Below are 20349 nucleotides of genomic sequence, written 5' to 3'. Positions count from 1 at the left end.
GAATTTCTGGAAGTTATTCCTAGGCCAGCATGGCTGGTAGTAACTGAATTATACATGTAAATGGCTGCAAACCATGATTAAATACATCCCACTAAACATACCACATGTACCCCCAAGTCAACTTCCCTCTCCTGTGCTTGGATTCCAGAAATGTCTACAGCCATTCCAGTGCCACCCACTTTTAGAGGGCAAATGACATAAAGGAAATCAAAGTAAAAAGAGACCAGTGTTTTTTTTTTTTAATGTTTTTATTGTTTTATCTATTTCTGAGAGAGAGAGAGAGACAGCGTGAGCAGGGGAGGGTCAGAGAGAAAGGGAGACACAGAATCCGAAACAGACTCCAGGCTCCGAGCTGGCAGTCAGCACAGAGCCAGATGCTGGGCTCGAACCCACGAACCGTGAGATCATGACCTGAGCCGAAGTCTGACACTTAACCGACTGAGCCACCCAGGCGCCCCAGAAAGAGACCAGTCTTAACTGATTACAGACACAGTATCTTATTTTTGCACATTCTACAAAAACATTTGGTCCTTGGAAGGAGCCTATGCAAGAGAAGATTCCTAGATTTTCCTGAAAAATCAGAAGACCTGACAGTATTGGGGCCTCTTCCCCAGGGGCCCGCAGCCCACTGAGCTAGGTGGTAAAACACCTTTCAACCAGGGCACAGGCTCTCCGTTTTGCTAGTCTCTCCTCAGCCTGCTTCCCTCACACAGCCTGTCAGCACCTGTAGCTATTTGAGTTGCAGGCATGCACACCATCAAACCTGCGTAAGGCCTGCTTAACACTGGCTGAAGGACAGGCCTTAGCCTTGCCTTTCAATGAAGGTCATTCTGCCCTAGGCCCGGACTGAGATTAGAATAGATAGAATAGGGGCGCCTGGGTGGCTTAGTCGGTTAGGCGTCCGACTTTCGCTTAGGTCATGATCTCGCGGTTCGTGGGTTCGAGCCCCGCGTCGGGCTCTGTGCTGACTGCCAGCTCAGAGCCTGGAGCCTGTTTCAGAGTCTGTCACTCCCTCTCTCTCTGACCCTCCCCTGCTCACGCTGTCTCTCTCTCTCTCTCTCTTTCTCTCTCTCTCCTAGAAATAAATAAAAAAAATTAAAAAAAAAAGAATAGATAGAATAGATTAACCAAAATAGCTAATCCACCAAAAATGTCTATCATGATTTCAGTTGGAGAAGAACCTCGAATTCTCCATTACAGTGTAACACAATGTGCTGAGTGTATGGTAACAGCTGTTTGATCAAAGCTCTTCGGTGTGTCTCAAGGGTGCAGTGATTGTTCCGATGGAGGAGAATGAGGGGGCACTCAGAGAAAGCGACACTGATCTGGCTCTTTCAAGATTAGTGGGTTCAGCCAAGTAGAGGATGGAAGAGGAAGCATTCCAGCAGATAGAATGGCGTGAGCAGAGGGAAATGGGTGCAGGAAGGGGGTGGGGGTGGGAGTGGGGGTGGGGAGGACTGGCTGAGTGTCAGTTAGGGCGCAGCTAAAGAAGGTGGGGGCTGAGGTGGTAAAAGGCAGGGCTGAGGAATGTGAACATTTCACATTAGAAACCATCAAGGGCTAAAATGTTAATGATTTATCATTTGTTAATGTGTTAACCTACTAGGAAGGACTTACCTTTTTAAAAAACCCTTTTGGAGCCCCCAAAAACTGACCCAAAGGGAGTCTTTTTATCTTTTTAAGTTTTGATTATGGAAATTTCAGTAATGTATCAAATCTTCATGTACCCATCATCCAGCTTCTTAATTATCAACTCATTGCCAATCTGGTTTCATCTGTATCACCGTACACTTCTCCCCTTTTCTACAATGTTCTCTAAAAGATTAAGACTCTTTGAAAAAAAAGGCATAATATCATCACTGTCATAATTTTTTTTTTTTTTTACAATTTATTTCGATCAGGATCCAAATAAGGTTCATAAATTGCAATTAAGAGTCTTTTTAGTCTCTTAATCTATAGCGTGCCTCTTTCTTTTTTCTTTCAATTTATTTGTTCTTTGGAATCCACCCCTCTCCCCACATTCTGCAAGTCAGGATTTTGGTGACAGAATCTCTGTAATGGAATTTAATACATCTTCTGTTCCAGAAGTTATAGTACTTTGGTAGAGTTGCACATCAACCAGATTCAGGTTAGATCTTTTCACAAGACCGTTTGATAGGTGGTATTCTGTCTTTCATCAGGAGGTACTTTATGACTGCCTGTCTCTTTATTTGAGATATTACCAATTGTTGATACTCAATCCTAGATAGGAACGGATCTTTAATGATGCAATTTCAGATATGCAAGCAGTTCAATTGGGGAAGGGCTGTTTTGGGGTACAGAGAAACAATATTTTGCCACCCTTTGAATAACACCACACATCCCATAAGGTAGACAAGTTCTTAGTCTTTTTCCAAATAAGGTTGTCGCGGGGTGCCTGGGTGGCTCAGTCAGTTAAGTTTCCAACTTCAGCTCAGGTCATGATCGAGCTCATGGTTCATGGGTTCAAGCCCCAGGATGGGCTCTGTGCTGACAGCTCAGAGCCTGGAGCCTGCTTTGGATTCTGTCTCCCTCTCTCTTTGCCCCTTCTTGAACTGTTTCTGTTTCTCAAAAAATGAATAAACATTAAAAAAAATATATATATATATACACACACAGACTTCTCAAATAAGGTTGTCACAAAAAGAGCTATTGTAACCTCCATTAGCTTTCTTCTCTCCAAGTAATTTACCTATTCCCTTTTCTCAAATACCATATATACAGGCCCTTTCCATGCTTCACTAATTATGTTCCTTAATTCAACAGACGTTTCCTGAATGTAAAGAACTGAACTAGGCTCTGTTGGGGGTGGGAAGCTTCCAAACTGGACCCCGCTATCAAGGATCCTTAGAATCGAGTATAGGAGGCAAGCTCTAAGAATGTGGGCTTTCCCACAGAAAAAGGCTAGTCACCTCTAGCCGAGAGGAAGAAAGAGACCTTTGTGGAGTTGGTGCTTGAACCCAGCTCAGGTAGATGGAATGATCTGGAAAGAGATGTTGTAGGCCAAAGGAGTGACCTGAAGCATGGTGCAGACGTGTCTGAGAAAAAGAAAGTAGTTCAGTTTGGCTCCAGGAGGCATAGGAGGAATGGTAGGACATAGAAATTGTGAGGAAAATGGGTGTGGAGTTCAACATTCACCTATGGTACGTACAGCCCAGCCATTCCACTGCTAGGTATTTACTCGGGAGAAATAGAACATATGTCTACTAGCAGGCCAACACATGGATGTTCACAGTAGCCTTATTCACAGCAACCAAAACTAGAAACATCAGCAGGATCCAGATGGAACACCACTATAAAGGAAGAAATTGCTGATACATCCACAGCATGGATGAACCTCAGAATCATTAAAATGAATGAAAGGGAAATGCAAAACTAATCTCTAGTGACAGAGCAGTGTGAGTTTGGCCCTAGAACTGTGGCCAAATGGACTACAAAGGGGCACGAGGCATATCTTTGGGGTAACAGAGGTGCCTTGTATCAGTACGGTGGTGGTGACGAGGTTTTGGGGTGATGTTGACGAGGTTTTGGGGTGATGGTGGAGTTTGGAGCTGACGGCCAAGAAAGAATTCTTGAAGACATCTTTGGGGCAAAAAGGTGATTTTATTAAAGCACAGGGACAGGACCCGTGGGCAGAAAGAGCTGCACTGGGGTTGTGCAGAGTGACTGGTTATATATAGATTACTGGAGGTCTGGCTATTGTCATGCTAAGGTTGTTCTTCCCTCTAGCAAAACATGAACATTAAGACAGTAGGGAGTTCCTGTACTTTAGGCTTGATAAGATTGCCCTTTTCTCATAATATTACTAAGATATTTGTAAATTGATGGAGACACTATCAGTTTAACCATTTGTTTTCTGTCCTGTCCTTTGTTGCTGGGAGGCCAGGAGAGCCTGCGAAGTACCACACGTGTGGGGGTGCTAGCTTGTGCTTTGCCCTCAGCTCACCTTAGGTTCCTCATCCGTGGTGGTTTCAAGGGTATACCCATCCATCAAAATTCATCAAATTGAAATGGACACCTTTGCTTGTGTATGAATTATACAGCAACAAAATGTGTTTTAAAAGCACGTGTGGGACACATCGCGGAGGTTTTTGAAAGACAGGCTGAAGAGTGTAGTGTGTGAAAAGAAGGCGTGGTGTGGTTGGATGGCAATGGTCTAGACCCAACACTGGGTACCATTCAGGCCAGTACTGCCTCCAGCACAGTTACTCAACATGTGGTCTACAGCCTGGAGCAGAAGTTGAGGTTAAAGATAAACTAAGATATATTTTTTAAATGATTTGACATAGGCACCGCAAGACCAGAAGTGTTTGGGAGGATTCCAGCAACAGGAGCTCAGGGAGACTTTTCTATGGGAAGGCGGAAACAAAGCAAGGAAATGATTTGATTGGCTGCACGCTTTGGGAAAGCCTAGGTGGTTGTTCCTGATTGGTTGTCCTTAGCTTTTGATTTCTTAGCCTTAAGGCATTTGGGTTTGCTCTCACTGGCTGCTAGCCTCTGTCTACTGGCCTCTTTGTTTAGTTCATTTAGCAGGATTTAGGAACTTTCCTTTTTTAATTTATTAGTTCTTCTTTTTTTTTTAATAGTTTACTGTCAAGTTGGTTTCCATAAGGATTTAGGAACTTTTTATGGCAATTTAACAGGATAATTTTGTTGTGTATGAAAATATAACCTAAAAATCGAATAAACAAGAGTTTAGAACTGTAGTACCTATATTTTGGGGGTTTTCCCATGATATTGTGGTTCATAATAAGAAATAGATCATTGTTTTTATCCTGGGTTCCCAGCACTTAGCACTTTAAACCTTTGTAATTTCCTAAGCCCTAAGCGATGATAAGAGCTATAAGGGCCTCTTTTGTTCCCAGATCCTGAAATAGCTCCAGAAGATAGAAGTGAAATGTGTGTTTTTTGTATTCCTAACAAGTCCCTTTCAGTGATATCTGATTTATGTTAACGGAGTGACTTTTGGAAAGTCCTACTGTTTACCTGGCTGGTTGCCAGGGGAACCCACGGAGTGATGAAAGGCCTGGAACTCAGCCCCACTACTCCTGGGAGGGGAGAGGGAAGGGTTGGAGACTGACTTGAGTTACCAAAGGCCAATGATGTAGTCAACGATGCTTACGTAACGAAGCCTCCAGGTGTTGAGAGCTTCAGGGCTAGGAACATATCCACATGCTGGGAGGGTGACAAGCTTGGAGAGGGTGCGGAAGCTCTCTGGCCCTCCCCCGCCCTGTTCGCCTCTTCCATCCAGCTCTTCCCGAGTCCTATCCTTTTATGGTAAACTGGCAATCTAGTAAGTGAAATGCTTTGAGGTCTGTGAGCCACTCTAGCAAATTAATCCAACCTTAGGAGGCGGCTGGGACTCCCCAGTTTCTAGAAGCACAGGTGACATGGACTCAGCATCTGAAGTGGGGGGAGGAGGAGACAATGCTGTAGGACTGACTCCTTACCCTGTGGCATCTGATGCTGTCTCCAGGTAGACCAGGTCAAAATTGTGTTAAATTGTGGGGCACCCAGCTGGTGTCATGGAAGGGCTTGGTGATGGGAAAAACCTACACGCATTTGGTGACTAAGTGTGTGTCAGACGTGAAGAGTACATAAAGCGACACACAGGAGTGTTTTCCCTTTAGATTTCTTAAATCACTTTTCTAGTAACTCATATGCTTGGTGTTTTACAAAAGCTGCCAGTCCACAATGGATTGCAGTGTAAAGAAAGTCATCCTTTACCACAGATCGTTTGGGCAGAGCAGCACTAGAGTCAGAACAATGCAAGGCAAGATCTTTCTTTGGTAGGTTAGGTTAGATTTGGGGGAAAAAGAGAACACATGCAGAATTATTAAAAGTTGGCTGTTAAGAAACTTGTGGTTTGCCCAAGGCATGGAAATGGGGAAGGAGTGTGAGCAGCCACAGTAAGCAGGATTTTTTTTTTTTTAACATTTATTTATTATTGAGAGACAGAGCATAAACATGGGAGGGGCAGAGAGAGAGACACAGAATCTGACACAGGCTCCAGGCTCTGAGCTCTCAGCACAGAGCCTGACGTGGGGCTTGAACCCACAAACCGCAAGATGGTGACCTGAGTCCAAGTCAGATGCTTAACCGACTAAGCCACCCAGGCGCCTCACAGTAAGCAGGATTTAAAGTGACAATTTAGGAGCACCTGGGAGGCTCAGTGGGTTAAGCATCTGACTCTTGATTTCGGCTCAGGTCATGATCTCATGGTTCAGGAGTTCAGCCCTGCTTCAGACTCTGCACTGACACTGCAGTGGGATTTTCTCTCCCTCAAAAGAAATAAACGTTAAAGGTATAATATAATAACAAAGTGGCAATTTAATGACAGCACTGTTGGTTTCAGACTCCAATGACGATGGAGCATGGGGCGAGCTGAGGGCAAAGTATAGGCTAACAGCCACCCCATCCCCCCACCCAGGTGGGACATGTATGATGTTCCTTGGACATTCTCGGCTACCCAAAAACAAGAAAGGACAAAAAACAAACGGTTAAACTGATAAGAATCTCCACTAGTTTACCAGATAAAGGCAATCCCATCATAGCCTAAGGTCCAGGAACTCCCTACTGTCTCAAAGTTAATGCTGTTAGAGGAAAAACAGCCTTAGGTTGACAATGGCTAGGCCTCCAGTAAGGCTTTAGCATGTGAAAGTCTCTTTGGAAACTCCCTCTAGATTTTATCTCCCTGGACTCCATAAAATGGTCACCCTCACAGTGCTGCTCTTTCTGCCCTTGGGTCCTGTCCTGTCCCCATGCTCCAGTAAAATCACCTTTTTGTACCAAAGACATCAAGAATTCTTGGCCTTCGTTCTGGAACCCACGAACCCATTACCCCAAAACTTCATTACTAGAGTGCTTGCAGAACCTTGGACTACATTCAGATTTAAGTCTAGGTTGCTATTAGATAAATGAAGAACAAAGTTGCAGGGGAGAGGGAGCTGAAGCTTTCCTCTTCTTATGCTAACCTCCTATAACCTGGAAGCTTATAGCTACTTTCACATTCTTTTCAGAAAGTATAAACCTTTCCCCTTTTACTTTCATATTGTTAAAAGAAGTTATTTATACATAAGGGAATTGTTGTAAAGAAATCTAAGTAAGGGGCACCTAAGTTGCTCAGTCAGTTAGGCATCCGACTTCAGCTCAGGTTATGAGGATCTCTCGGTTTGTGCTTTAGGGCCCCATTAGGGGCCCCTTGTCGGGCTCTGTGCTGACAGGTCAGAGCCTGGAGTCTGCTTTGGATTCTGTCTCCCTCTCTCTCTACCCCTCCTGCATTCACACTCTCTGTGTGCCCCTAGCCTGTTCTCGCTCAAAAATAAACATGAAGAAAAGAACAGAAGTCTTTAGAAAGGAAAGTCTAATCTTACAGCACACTGCAGGTAAATGTCACTGTGTAATAGCTCCCATGCCGGGTGGGGACAGATTTGGGCTTCCTGCCTAACAATGCACGGTATTTTTATATAATACTCCCTCCTTCTAGGCCTCACCACTTGCACAGCAATACACAGCCTAATCTGGAAGTCCATACTTAGCCAAGTTATCAATCATATAGAGAGAATAAGGGTATTTTATACTAAGTCTCAAAAAAATTTTCTAACCTCTCCATAAGCAATTAGAAAGGAAATGGGATTTAGGCAGACTGGTAGTCTGAGATGGAGGCACTCCAGACTAAGGGGAGAAAAGCGCCCATGTGACCACAGGGCAGCAAGATGGCGAAAGCCTCCGTGAGGCAGCTCTCCAGGGAATTAGACAGTTGGTCCAATAGGTTCCTGGAGCACTTCCACAGCTTGAAAAATAATTTACATTTTCCAGTATTGTGATTTATAAGACAAATATTTGATCTTTGTCCTTGTTTCTGGCAGAGGTCTTAAAACCTTTGGGATTTCCTGCAATGAGAGCAAAAGGTGTCTTCCGATTTGAGTCACTCCTGGAAAGCACCTAAGGACGGAGGTGGATTGCCAGTGGACCCAACAGTGTGACTGAAGGCTGAAAATTTAGTGTTGCCCCATCTCTTCCTGGGGGAGAGGGACTGGAGACGGAGTCCAATCACCAGTGGCCAGTGACTTAATCAATCATGCCTAGACATTGAAGCCTCCATAAAAATTCAAAAGGACAGGGTCTGAGAGCTTCTGGGTTCAGAACATTCATCTATATGCCAGGAGTGACACACTCTCACACGGTCTACCTGGGGAGAGCATCAGATCCCGCAGTAAGGAATCAGTCCTATAGGACTGTCCCCTCCTCCCTCCACTTCAGATACCAATCTCAAGTCCAGGTCACCTGTGCGTCTAGAAATTGAGGATTCCCCTACCCCTTCGGGATGTGTTAATCTGCTAGAGTGGCTCAGAGACCTCAGGAAAGCACTTCACTTACTAGATCACCGGTTTCTCATAAACTCAGGAAGAGCCAGATGGAAGAGACGCACAGGGCAAGGTATGGGGTAGGAGGTGGAGAGCTTCCATTCCCCCCCCCCCAAGCTTGTCACCATCCAGAGGGTCATCTTCCACAGAGAAAGTCAGAATATCTAAACTCTGAAACTGAAAAATCAAGAAGTAATCATTGAAGCTATTTAGAAAGGAAGAAGAAAAAAACCCCTAAAGACAGAAAATATATAGATTGTATCTTGGGACAGTAAAAAATAGCCTGACGGAAGGAGGTGGGGCAGGGGACTGATGTTTTTGCTATAGTCGCTAAATTCAGGAGTTTAGGATGTGAAACATCCTTTCTTAAAAGAAACATATCCAGGTGGAACCCAGCACAGTATGCATGGTTATCTCCCATCATCCTTTTAATCATGTGACAAACACGCATTGAGCACCTACGTGCTAAGTGCTGGGCACTGTTCTGAACATTCAGGATATGGAGTGAGCCCTAAAGCCAAGCCCTTCTGGAGCCTGCATGAGGTTGGGGTAGAGATGATAAGCCTGCAAGCAAGTGAAATACATAGTGTGTTATATGGTGATAAGTGCCATGGAGGAGGAAAAAAAAACCCAAAGGGGGCTGGGTGGTGGGGATGTGAGCTTAAGTGGCATGATCACAGAAGGCCTCTCTTGATCTTGACAATATGGCCTCAGCTGACTGAAAGGCTGGGAGTCACGTGGCTCTCAAGGAAAAGAATCTGCATGGAGCAAACAGCACAAGTGAAGGCTGTCAAAGGGAAGCCTGCCAAAATGCAGGTGTGGGAAGGGGTTTCAGATACAGGCAACCCGAGAGGCTAGAAAATATTCGGCAAAACCACAAGATATTGGTAGGGGAAGCAAAGTTGGGGGAGTTCTGCATAACTCTCACACCCTATAAACCGTAGGGTTTAGTACCTACCTTAGAAAAGCAGGCCTCCACATTGCTCTGGGGATGCTAAAACCAGATGCTCACATTCACACCCAGCCCTCCTCCTTTGTGGAACAGTTTGCACATTACTTAACCAACTTTCAAAAGCTTAGTCACTTTTGCTTTTAATAGGCACCAGCAGTTGGTTTTTACTGTCCTGACGGTATGATGGCAGTCACCAGGGGTGGTGACACTCTGCCTGTGTTCCACTTGACAAAACCCATCAATGTGGGTTGCCCCTATGTTAATATGAGGGAGAACACTTAGGAGGGACGGGGAGAAACACCGAGTTTCTTAGCATCCACTTTTATACTTGCCATCTGTGGATATCCATTATTCCACCTCAAGGTAGTCAAAGGAGGTGTTAATGTAGTTATTTCCTGCCGATTCCTACTTCCACTCCGGGATGAATATTAGTTTGGACATTTGACTCACAAGACCAAATTGGCAGTTCTTGAGGGAGACTTCCAAATTCATATACTTAAGAAAATTACATGAATAGCTGTTTTGAATACATGTCCACAAAATACCAACTTTCTCTGTGATCTGCCAGAGCTCTACCAGCTGCTGAGGGAATGGCAGACTTAATACTCTGGGTAGTCATCTTGCAGTCCCGTGCTCTAGGTGAGGCCATGTGCAAGCAGCACTTGAAAATAAACTAGAACATATCTGCCACTTTTACACATGAAGAAAATTACCAAGTACAAGACTAGATTTCATTAGATTTCACTAGGTGTCACACTTAGAAACAGGATGAAGGTCTAGTATAGCTCTATGAAACTAGTGGAAAGTCCTGCCATCTTGGCTAGCCAACTTGTGCTCTGTGTCCTCTCCCAGAGGACCCCTCAAGTGAGTCATCTGTCGTCTGAATTCTCATTTCTCCATGTCACACTGTGATGCATTAATGCCAAAGCGCTCCCTAAGGCTCCCCCATCTCCATGTTTCCTGCTTTACCTTTAGCTCAGGAGAGTACTATGCATATATAAACCAAGGGAGATGTCAAGTAATCCTGGAAGGGGTGGAGGCAACAGTAATTGAAGGAAACATCACTGAACAAGTAATTACTTTGGAAAGAATCTTCCCCTAGGCTCCAAGTTGACATTTCTCACTCAATTGTATAGACTCCTGCTAATACCACATCCACTTGAGGCCACATGGCCCAGCATACGGCAGAATCTTGTATGCCATTCTGCCAATTTCCAGGGTCTTGAATGAAACCATGTGTAATAGCATAAATCCACAATCTACTAGCTCTTAGAAATTTAACTAGAATGTTCTAGTAGTTAAAAACAGGCTCCACAATAGGAAAGAAAGAAAAACAGAGAGAGACAGGAAGGAAGGAAGGAAGGAAGGAAGGAAGGAAGGAAGGAAGGAAGGAAGGAAGGAAGGAAGGAAGGAAGGAAGGAAGGAAAGAAAGAAAGAAAGAAAGAAAGAAAGAAAGAAAGAAAGAAAGAAAGAAAGAAAGAAAAGAAAGAAAAAGGAAGGAAGGGAGGGAGGGAGAGAGAGAGAGAGAAAATGGCTTTGGACTGCCAACAAGCAATGAGCCTTATAGTCAGATGTAGCACTGCTGCACTTAGGAATGGATTTGGAGAATTCAGTGGGATAAATATAATCTAGAAGCCTCATTAGGATTTGTAACTTTATCTGCAAACTCCAAGCTTAAAGAACCTACCTTATTGAGCTGGCTGTCATAGCAATTAACTATTTCAACAGAGGGTGCACAGCACCTTTTTTAAGGACTTTATTTTTAATTAATCTCTACACCCAATGTGGGGCTTGGACTCACCATCCTAAGATCGAGTTGCATGCTCTACCAACTGAGCCAGCCAGGCGCTCCAGCACCTTTTTCTTTAGTTGTTTTATGGTAAACACTTTAGTCAGATTTTACCTTTGGAATGATGGGATTATTTAAAATTACCCAAGGAACTAAATACCCAAAATTAACTCATTTTTATGCAGAATCAAGAGAAAAGTGATTTTCACATATGATCCATAGCCCCAGAGGATCATAAATCTGGCCCAAAACAAGATTGGTTCTATGGGCAGCCTCTGGAAACAGGTACCCATTGCCACAAAGCTGGAACTCTTTTGAAGGAATAGGTTTGTGGCCCACCAGGGGGCTGTTGTGCTTTTATCATAAAAATAGGAGTTGTATAGCAATACCTAAGTACAAATTACTGGTCACTAAGTGTGATCTCTCCTAATTCATTAAAGCACCAATTTAACTTGCATGGTAATGAATATTCTGGCTGCCAGCCAAGGTGGCTCAGCCCCATGCACCTATACTCAGAATTTTAGGATACTTCTGCATAAATGCCTTCAAGTTGGTTGAGGTTCTTACTGTTAAAACTTACCCTCATTGTTGTCATTACCAATTTAGTTTGTAGTTATTGGTTAACCCTCAAGTTCAGATGATGGAACTTAGATCAGTGCAAGCTCTATTTTAAGAAAAAGGTCTATTGACTCAACGGAGCTTTTCACACACACCTGTTAAGCAGATGAAGAGGCAATAAAAAACATGTAATCGATCCATGGGGTGCCTGGGTTGCTCAGTCAGTTAAGCATCCGACTTTAGCTCAGTTCATGATCTTGCAGTTTGTGGGTTGGAGCCCCACATCAGGCTCTGTGCTGACAGCTCAAAGCGTGGAGCCTGCTTCAGATTGTGTCTCCCTCTCTCTGCCTCTCTCCTGTTCATGCTGTTTCTTAATAATAAATGTTAAAAAAAAACATGTAGTTGATCCTTAAACACAGAGGTTAGAGGCACCACTCCCCCTGTAAAAACTCTGCATATTAACCTTTTCACTTCCAAATACTTAATGGCCTACTGTTGACCAGAAGCCTTATCAACAGCACACTAAAACATAGTTTGTATGTTGTATACTGTAGCCTTACAATAAAGCTAAAGAGAGCATGAACTACTTTATAGCACTGTAAAAAAGTGTAAGTTTACCCATGCAATACAAACCCGTGTTGTTCAAGGGTCACCTGTTTCTATGAACAGTTCATGGGCAATATGCTGCCTGTGGTTGTTCTTTTGAATCCATTTTTTAGCAGGCTTTCTTCCCCTACTATTCAAACATTTGTCAAGTTCACCTTCATTGTGCTCATCTTGCCTAGTTTCACAACGGGTAACCCTGAAACACTGTCCACTGGACTTCCAGACAGACCACCCCGTGATTCTTCCACCTCTGGGACCAGTTCCTTCTGAATCACCTTTGCCAGTATCTCAGGCTGTATGCTGGAGGGTAGAATCTGGTCTAAGTGATCTCAGGGTGTTCTGATTTCAAAGGTCATGCACGGAGATTTTCTCAGGATCTCTAAATCCCTAGACCTCTCCTTTCTCCTCCTGTGTAATAAAACATTCAATTGCTTACCCGATTCATTAGGTCAGATCATGTTACCCTTCTGCCCAAAGCCTGCCTATGGCCTTCCTACATGATCTGGTTTCCTCTTTTCCTGGGTACCCACTTCTAGGCCTTAACTTTTCCCCTTATTGCTGTGGCCCCATCAGGCTGCCTTGTCCCCAGAACATGTCAAGCATACTCCAGACTCTGCATTTGCTAATTTTTGCTTGGAATGTTCTGCCCCAGATATCTAGACTACTTCCTTGCTCTCAGGTTCCTATTCCAATCACATTACAGAGGCCTTCCCAGACAACACTATTAAACTCCTTTTTCAGTGTTTCTCCATACATGTAACAAAGTCTCAGGCTTACAGGACACTAGGAACATGCCTATTATCATCTTATTGAAGGACGTAAACGACAAGCCTTCTGACGTACACATCACCTGTTACCCTTGCACAAATTATCTTAAACAGGCTCTACCTAGACAAGCTGAAAAAATAAGCATTCCTAGGTCTGACTGACCTGCATTCTTCGCTTCCTACAAAGTCTGCATTGCTACTAGTATTCTTGGTTTTCCATGGCTAGTTCACTAAATCGGGTTTCAGCAGATGGTACTTCAAGACCTCTCCCAGTCAGGTGGTCATCTCACAGCACTGACCACTGCCTGAAAATCCTTTCCCCACTGCCTCATAGAGGGCCAGTGGCATCCTAGATCAGGGACTAGCGCTTTTTCTAGATTTTAATATATCAGAATGCTTAAAATTGCCATCAGCCTGATGTCCAGAATTTGGGTTTGCTTCTACCAATCATCAGGAGACACTTCCAACCTTAGCAGGTCTTCAGCTTCTAAGCCACATTATGGACTCTCAATCTTTAGGGCAAATTCCAGATAGCAAAGTCATTGGACTTGTCGTGGGTTCATGTGTCAGAAGACCAGATGAGTCACTGGCTTGCCTTCAATTTAGTTTTAACCCTTAAGCTTTATAAAAGTGGAATTAATCAAAGGGCAAGGGTCTGGGCAATCATTCTCCAACACTTCTCTTGTAAACTCACATTTTAGATCCTTTGGAGTAAAACAAGGTCTTCACTGTTGACAGGGTTACTTCTGAGTTGCAGGAATTCTCTCCCATGTTTTTGCACTGTGTTCCCCCATTCAATCTTAACTGCCACAACCAGACAGACAGAAAGCGCGAGGACTTTTTTCTTGCATCTCTACCTGAAACCTTAGCAGCAGATGGGAACTGCTCCAGGTCTGTCAAATAGATGCAATTCCAGTACTCTTATTTCTGACACCCACGGCCCTTTCAGATATAGGACACAGCAGATGTATCTTCCTCTGCCCACCAGCTAGCCCACATTCCATCTACAACTTCATCTTTTAAAGCAGGGGCTGGCAAGCCTTTCTTGTGAAGGGTCACGTGGCAGTTTTAGCATTTGTAGGAGTTAAAGTCTCTCATACTCTGCTTACAGTGAAGAGCCCATCAGTACATAAGCAAATGAGCATGGCAGTGTTCAAAAAACCTGGACAAATTTACGTTTCATATCCCACCAGCTTTTTCCTCCCATTTGAAAATGTAAATCACCATCTTAAAGTCACACCCAAGAGGTGGTGAGACAAGCCAGTTTGCCAACCCCATTCCAGGGAGTGTGACACAAGCATTCCAGGAGCGGTCTAGATTTCTCTAGAACTTGGCTCTACTTGATTTAGGATAAATAAGATCAGACAAAACTTTGCTTCCAACTGTATTAGTCTCTTTTTATTCTTTTGGTAATCTCTTGTAGAGTGAACTACTTCCGTTTGCAGGTGATGAAATGTGTAAGGAATCCACTTCAAATTGTTGGCACAGCTATGAGCATGGTTTTTCCCTTGAACTCAGAATTAAGACTTTGGGTTCTTGTTTTTTACATTGCAGTCCCAGAAGTAGTTCTCACCGTAGAAGTTATCTGCAGGCAGTCTTATGCGCTCTAGCAGCAGTCTACACCCAGGCTCTAGCTTCTCCAGGACACTACACAGGATGGATTTAAATACGTATTAAACTAAGAGGCATTCTCTCAAATGAGTTTAAATGCATTTTATTTTTAAACAACCTACATGACATGTTTTCTGAAAAACAATGCCTCCGCTCCAAATAAATCAAGGTCAAAGTAAATGAGCTCAAGATGACATCAGTCCCACTTGTCTAAGTCCTGGTGTCGTGTGGATGAGCAGCAGCCAGTCATGACAACAGGTGATACATCCAAAGTTAACAGCCAAATTCGTTACTGTAAAAACAAGGAAGCCTGTATGAACACTTTTATCCAATACAAAAACATTTAACATTTCTAGGCTGCAGATGCACTGTATTCCCCTATTCAATCTGGGCTGCCACACAGACAGACAGAAAGCGCAGGGATGTTTTCCTCTCGCATCCTAGTGCAAACCAAAAGAACAACAGCTGATTGTTCAAGGTCTATCAGTGGATGCAGAACCATCCTTACCAAACTCAGCACATTTTCTTCTATAAGTCTCATTCTGAAGCAAGTCCCACTCACATACACAACCTTTCTTTTCTACCAACAAAAACCACAGATATGTCTGGGATAATCCCCTCAGCAAATCACCTGTACTGTCCACCATCCTAAAATATTTTTGTCCATTATTGCCTCTGATCATAATTATTTAGGGTAGCCTAAAGTTTATGTTGCTCCTAATTTATATGGAAGCCTCGGGAGAGCTAGGATAACAGATGCTTTCATTTCTCTACTGCCTCCGGCAACTCCTTGCATAGTAGACATTCATTTAATTTTACTAAAGCACTTTGCATAATGGGGAAGCAGACAGCTCTATTATTTACTAAAAGCTAATAACGTCGAGTCTTTCAACAACCACTTGCAAATTATCATTAAGCCAAAGTGGAAAAGGTTTCATGCCACACATGACACCCACATATGCGTGGCAAAATAAGAGGGCCATTTCTGTGGGAGATGATCAACGCAGTGCTGTTCCTATTTCCAGTTTAGCGTATAAGCTAGGATTTAAGCCACCTAAAGAAAAGCTTTCTATAGACAAGCTCTTCAGTGTCTTTGTGTCATAAAAATCTTTTACATGTGAAACACAACCCTTTTTAGAGCCCCAAAGTAAAAGAAACAAGACCCAGACCTACTTTTAAAAAGACTATTGTAAAACCCATTCTACCTATCCCAGTGGCAAGAAACAAAGAGTCACAGCTAAGACATGTCCATCTTTACACTACTGACTTCAACCCACTTCCTGATACTTACACATTTTTCCATTTCTAAACCATCCTTAAAGAAGATCATATAGGGGGTCACACCATCCTCGCGGTAGTCCAGCAGGGCAACCATGCCGTCCGGATTCATGTTTTCACCAATAAAGAACTCAGGAAGCAAACAACAAATACCCAGAATTAGACCTTTATATACAGATCACATCAAAACAACAACGACACACTCAAAGGAGGATTTAGAACACAACTTGAGATTTTCACCAGGAGAAAAAAACTAATCAAACTTCCTGTTCACCAAATGAAAGCACTAATGACCAAAGTTAAGTACAGAGCAATACAGGAACACTTTAGGCTTTCTGGAAACTTGCACTCTCATCCCCACAAATACAATTCAGAACTCTGTAAAAGCCTGTTCACATCATCAACCATAGTGAATGTACAATAGAAGAGTACATTACACGGGAAAAATTATCCCATGGCCAGAGATATGTGAAAGCTCAAAAACTAAAGAGCCAGTTCCTAATGAGTTTTTTTCTTTATTTAAAAAAAGTATTTTTTAAATGTTTTATTTATTTTTGAGAGAGATAGAGTCAGTGTGAGCAGGGGAGGGTCAGAGAGAGGGAGTCACATAATCCGAAGACAGGCTCCAGGCTCTGAGCTAGTTGACAGCACAGAGCCTAATGCGGGGCTCGAACCCACGAACCGCGAGATCATGACCTGAGCTGAAGTCGGACGCTTAACCGACTGAGCCACCCAGGCACCCCAAGTTTCTTATTAAGTCTTAGAGATAAGGGAAAGTCATTGAGTTTCCCAAAAGAACAAGTTTAGAAAGAACTCCAGGTGGCAACAACACACTGGACTTGTAAATTAGAAAGAAAACTGACAACCACTTAGGAGGATTAACAAGCAATTCCAGAGAGGAAGAATTGAAAAAAGCCATCTGGGAAGCAAGAGGGAGGAGATTCTGGAACCGAAGACAAGATGAGGAAACACACGTGGGAGCAGGAAGGCTACTTTTCACAAGCAAAACTACTGGAACTCAACCTATGAAGTATTTAAACTGCTCAAAAGACCTAGGACATAGCCACTTTCCATCAAAGACTCATTAAGTAATCTGTTGCTCTGGCAGTTAAGACTGTACAACTCTTTGATACAAACATTTAAGGTATTTACCTGGTAGTTTTTGAAATTGGCAAGGATGTGCTTGATTTGTTCTGCAGCCCCAGTCATAAAGGGTTTTACTCTTTCTGGCCTCTGTTCTTCAAGTTTGCCTTTGATTCTGCAACAGCATTTTATTAACAGGTTAAAGTACAGTTCTCAGCAAACCAAATTTTTATTCAGTAAAGAAACCCCGACTAAAACAAGCAATCACTGACACGGGCAACTAGCAGTCGCTGGGCAAAATGAACATGGCACAATCAAGAAACTAGTAGCTCACAAGATGCAAGTTTCAAGACTGTTCACAATTTTGGGTTTCATGTTATTTCCAAAATAGGATTCTAAAAAGCTAAAACCACACCACAGCTCCAGTATGCTCACACCAGTTTATTTATAGAAAAGCAACTATCCCCATGAGCTCATCCACAGAAAAAGATTCAGGCCTTTCAGAAGTATGCCTGCTGCTAAGAATCTCAAAGTGAGGACATCCCTAAATCCCAAGGATTCCACACAGCAGGTGGGTTGCGCCAGGATCGCTTACGATTTCATATAATCTTTGATGTACTTCTTGTAGGCTTCCTTTGTGAAGCTCGTTTCCTGCAAGTGATGGTTCATGACAATATCCACACCCGTGATTACTGTGCTCTCGGTACCTTCGCCCTCAGGCCCTTCAGCGGAGGCATTTCCACCAATGAGCGAGTCATCAATGTTACCCTCTGTCCTACTGACCATCTGGCATTAAAAAAAAAAGTTCAGTTTCAGACATTTTTGACCTTAGCATAAACGCATCCCAAAATCTGTCAGCAACTCATGCTTCCATCATCGTCCCACCAAACACTCTGGACTCTTGTTACAAACCACTAAAACATCGCTTTGAAAAAAAAACTCATGCCTCGTGAATTTCCTGAAACACCGTAACTCAACAAGAATTCTTTGCTGACTGGAAGGAGAACGGGGTCATTTACAGTCAAGCAGAAGTTCTTTGTGGGACCAAGTACGGATACAGCAAATGTCCAAGGGCTTGGGGCTCCCCAACCTCGGGCTACCTGTCCCGGCCGGCCCGGGAGGAGGATGGGCGCCAAGCCGGCGGACCTATTTCCAGGCTCAGCTCCGCCTCCACTTTTCTAGAAAAACCCGAGCCCGGAAAAACCGTCTCCTCCGCCAGGAGGCAGCGGAGAGGATTGCACAACTTCGGGCGGGGGTGCGGCGGAAACCCGAGCCTGCCCGGCCTTGCCTCCCCCGCGCCGCGGCCCGACCGACTCACCTTCCCCTCCACCTCCAGGCACAGTCCGTCCGCGATCTCCCGGATCTTGTAGATGTCGGAGAACATCTCATCATCTGTTCGGGGACACAGACCCACCGGTCACGGTGCGCCCGGAGGCCTGGAACGGGCGCCATTTCCCGCGCCGGGCGGCCGCACGCGGCCCCCACCCCTCCCCGGGCGGCGCTCGAGACCCTGACGCGTGCCCCAGGCACCGACCCCTCCTCGCTCCCGGAAAGGCCGCCAGCGTCCCCTAGGCCCACGACAGCAGGGGCGTCCGTCTCCCCCGGCCCCACCCCTGTCCTCTGCGCGCGACAGTAGGAGCAGTACAGTCACTACTCACGGCTGATGAGGTCCCGGTAGATGATCATGACGGCGGCCGGAGAGAGACGACGGCGGCGCTAGCTTAGCAGGAGCCGGGAGCTCTGAGCGAGCGCGGTGCAGCCGGAGCGGCACTCGGGGGGAGGGGGGAGCGGGCGGAAAAGGCCGACTCAGCCGCTCCCCAACCTCATATAGAGGGCACGTCCCCCTACGTCATCGCCCGCTGCGCCTCCGGAAGCGCCGCAAGCGGTGACGTGGCACGCAGAGCCGCGCTGGGGGTGGAGCCAAGGCGCGGGCCGGGAAGGGGAGGTGAGCATCCGGGGACTTGTCCCTGGTACACAATGCCGCGTTCCGCCTCTCTCGTGGAGGGGGGAGGGCCTGTCTGGAGGGAGGAGGGAGGGGCCTCCGGCCCCAAGTGGGGAGAGTCTGGGTAGCGGGGCCTAAGGCCCTGCCTCTACCTACCCCGCCGGGCTGTCCTGGGAGGTGGGGCCCAGGTGGGGCGTAGATGAAATCTCTGCAAGCTTCCGCCCTACGCCTCGCCCAGCTCAGCTCCCACCCCTTTCTGGGAACCGAAATGTCGGCTGTTGTTAGAGTAGTGCGCGTTTACGGAGGGTCGAGGGTAGAGGACGGGTTTTTGGCTTCCCTCCAGGTTCTCGGAAGGCCTCGGGGAACTTTTTAGCATTTGGCCCCGGCGCTGCCCTAGCTGTAGGTTTCGGACGCCTTCGTGGGGCCGGACTGAGTCCGGGTAGTGGGCTACAGATCGTGCCGCCAGCCCTCGGATCCGGCGTGGGGGGCTGACGGTCTGTGGGAAGGAAGGTGTCGTGGGGGTTTGCCTGATGGGGGTTTCCCATCTCCCAGTTGGGTTCCGTGTTCGAAAGCGTGCGGATTCCTGAAGCAGACTGCTGAAGAACTTTCCCTTTCTGTTTTGCACTAGATCTTAGAATTCTGTCCTCGGTCTGAAAAAAGGGATATATTGTCACTTTAAGATGACGTCGAAATTCTATCCTAGATGCTAGAGAGTTAAAAATAGGGAGTTTTCCACCTGCTCAAATGTTATTTGGACTTTAGACCCAATTATTAGGTATAAAGCGAAATAAACTCTCAAGGAAACTATTTCCCGTTTTGCGTGAAACACGAGAGCTCGTTATACTCTACGGGGTCCCTAGCACCGGGTTTTGCACAGACATCCCAATTGTAAACAAAACCAGCCCTATCCTTACAGAAATTTTTGTTCTATTAAATCAAATAATCAGGCAATTGTAATACATTAGCTTCCCCCCCCCCCCCCCCCCCCCCCCCATCCAGTAATAAAGCATTCTGCATAGGAAGAGAGAGCAACTCTTAGGACAGAGCAGAGCACAGGACAGTGAATTGAGATGATGGAGGAGTCAAGAGGGAAAAGAGCCAGGAAATAGTATCCTCCCAGAAATGCAGTCCAGGTCTGCCCTGGGGCAGCCCACAAGACCCTGGGTAACTGGGAGGAAACTAAAAAATGGAATGAAGGCTATTTGAAAACAAATGGACATGTGACAGATGATCTCTGGGGGATCTTTCAAACCTTTGAATTATTTCTGGGATGTGGAACACATTACCCCATGCATAGCATAAATCATTTCCCTCAGCTTTAACATTTTAAGTTATTTAGAAATATTCCTATTTACTGACATAGTATCTCTAAACTGCTC

At 45.0% G+C, this 20349-nt stretch overlaps 1 protein-coding gene and 3 non-coding genes across 6 annotated transcripts; all 4 read right to left on the bottom strand.

The window, feature by feature from the left end:
• Positions 1-6051: 6051 nt before the first annotated feature.
• Positions 6052-6136, bottom strand: TRNAP-UGG. The gene has a single exon. It is a non-coding gene; the product is annotated as a tRNA-Pro (tRNA).
• Positions 6137-13834: 7698 nt separating this feature from the next.
• Positions 13835-13966, bottom strand: LOC120246752. Its single transcript, XR_005532127.1, has one exon. It is a non-coding gene; the product is annotated as a small nucleolar RNA SNORA31 (small nucleolar RNA).
• A 532-nt stretch (positions 13967-14498) lies between these two features.
• On the bottom strand, positions 14499-18870 carry TPT1 (tumor protein, translationally-controlled 1). 3 transcript variants are annotated; one of them, XR_005532123.1, is made up of 7 exons: positions 18687-18863; positions 18347-18420; positions 17624-17814; positions 17098-17203; positions 15959-16075; positions 14790-14959; positions 14499-14703 (listed from the first exon to the last, which is right to left on the bottom strand). XR_005532123.1 is itself a non-coding variant. In XM_039254374.1 (6 exons), exons 1-6 carry the CDS (start codon positions 18712-18714, stop codon positions 14957-14959), a joined length of 519 nt encoding a protein of 172 aa, XP_039110305.1. In that variant the 5' UTR covers positions 18715-18863; the 3' UTR covers positions 14755-14956. The 3 variants fall into 3 exon arrangements, 2 of the variants coding, with proteins under 2 accessions (XP_039110305.1, XP_039110306.1); XM_039254374.1 differs by lacking the exon at positions 14499-14703 and having other exon boundaries at positions 14755-14959; XM_039254375.1 differs by lacking the exons at positions 14499-14703; positions 15959-16075 and having other exon boundaries at positions 14755-14959; positions 18687-18870.
• LOC120246751 lies at positions 15034-15163 on the bottom strand. Its single transcript, XR_005532126.1, has one exon. It is a non-coding gene; the product is annotated as a small nucleolar RNA SNORA31 (small nucleolar RNA).
• Positions 18871-20349: the final 1479 nt, after the last annotated feature.

The sequence above is a fragment of the Hyaena hyaena genome, unplaced genomic scaffold (genome assembly GCF_003009895.1).
Source record: "Hyaena hyaena isolate Hyena2069 unplaced genomic scaffold, ASM300989v1 scaffold_483, whole genome shotgun sequence".
Taxonomy (NCBI): domain Eukaryota; kingdom Metazoa; phylum Chordata; class Mammalia; order Carnivora; family Hyaenidae; genus Hyaena; species Hyaena hyaena.
The sequence above is the reverse complement of the archived record's forward strand: the minus strand, read 5'-3'. Positions and strand labels throughout refer to the sequence as shown.

Bases quoted from the DNA above. Each gene is read 5' to 3' on its own strand.
- TPT1 (XM_039254374.1), bottom strand. From the start codon at position 18,714: ATGATCATCTACCGGGACCTCATCAGCC. The intron at 18,421-18,686 runs GTGAGTAGTGAC...GTCCCCGAACAG, and splicing joins CTACCGGGACCTCATCAGCC to ATGATGAGATGTTCTCCGAC. The intron at 16,076-17,097 runs GTAAATACCTTA...TTGCTTCCTGAG, and splicing joins CCAATTTCAAAAACTACCAG to TTCTTTATTGGTGAAAACAT.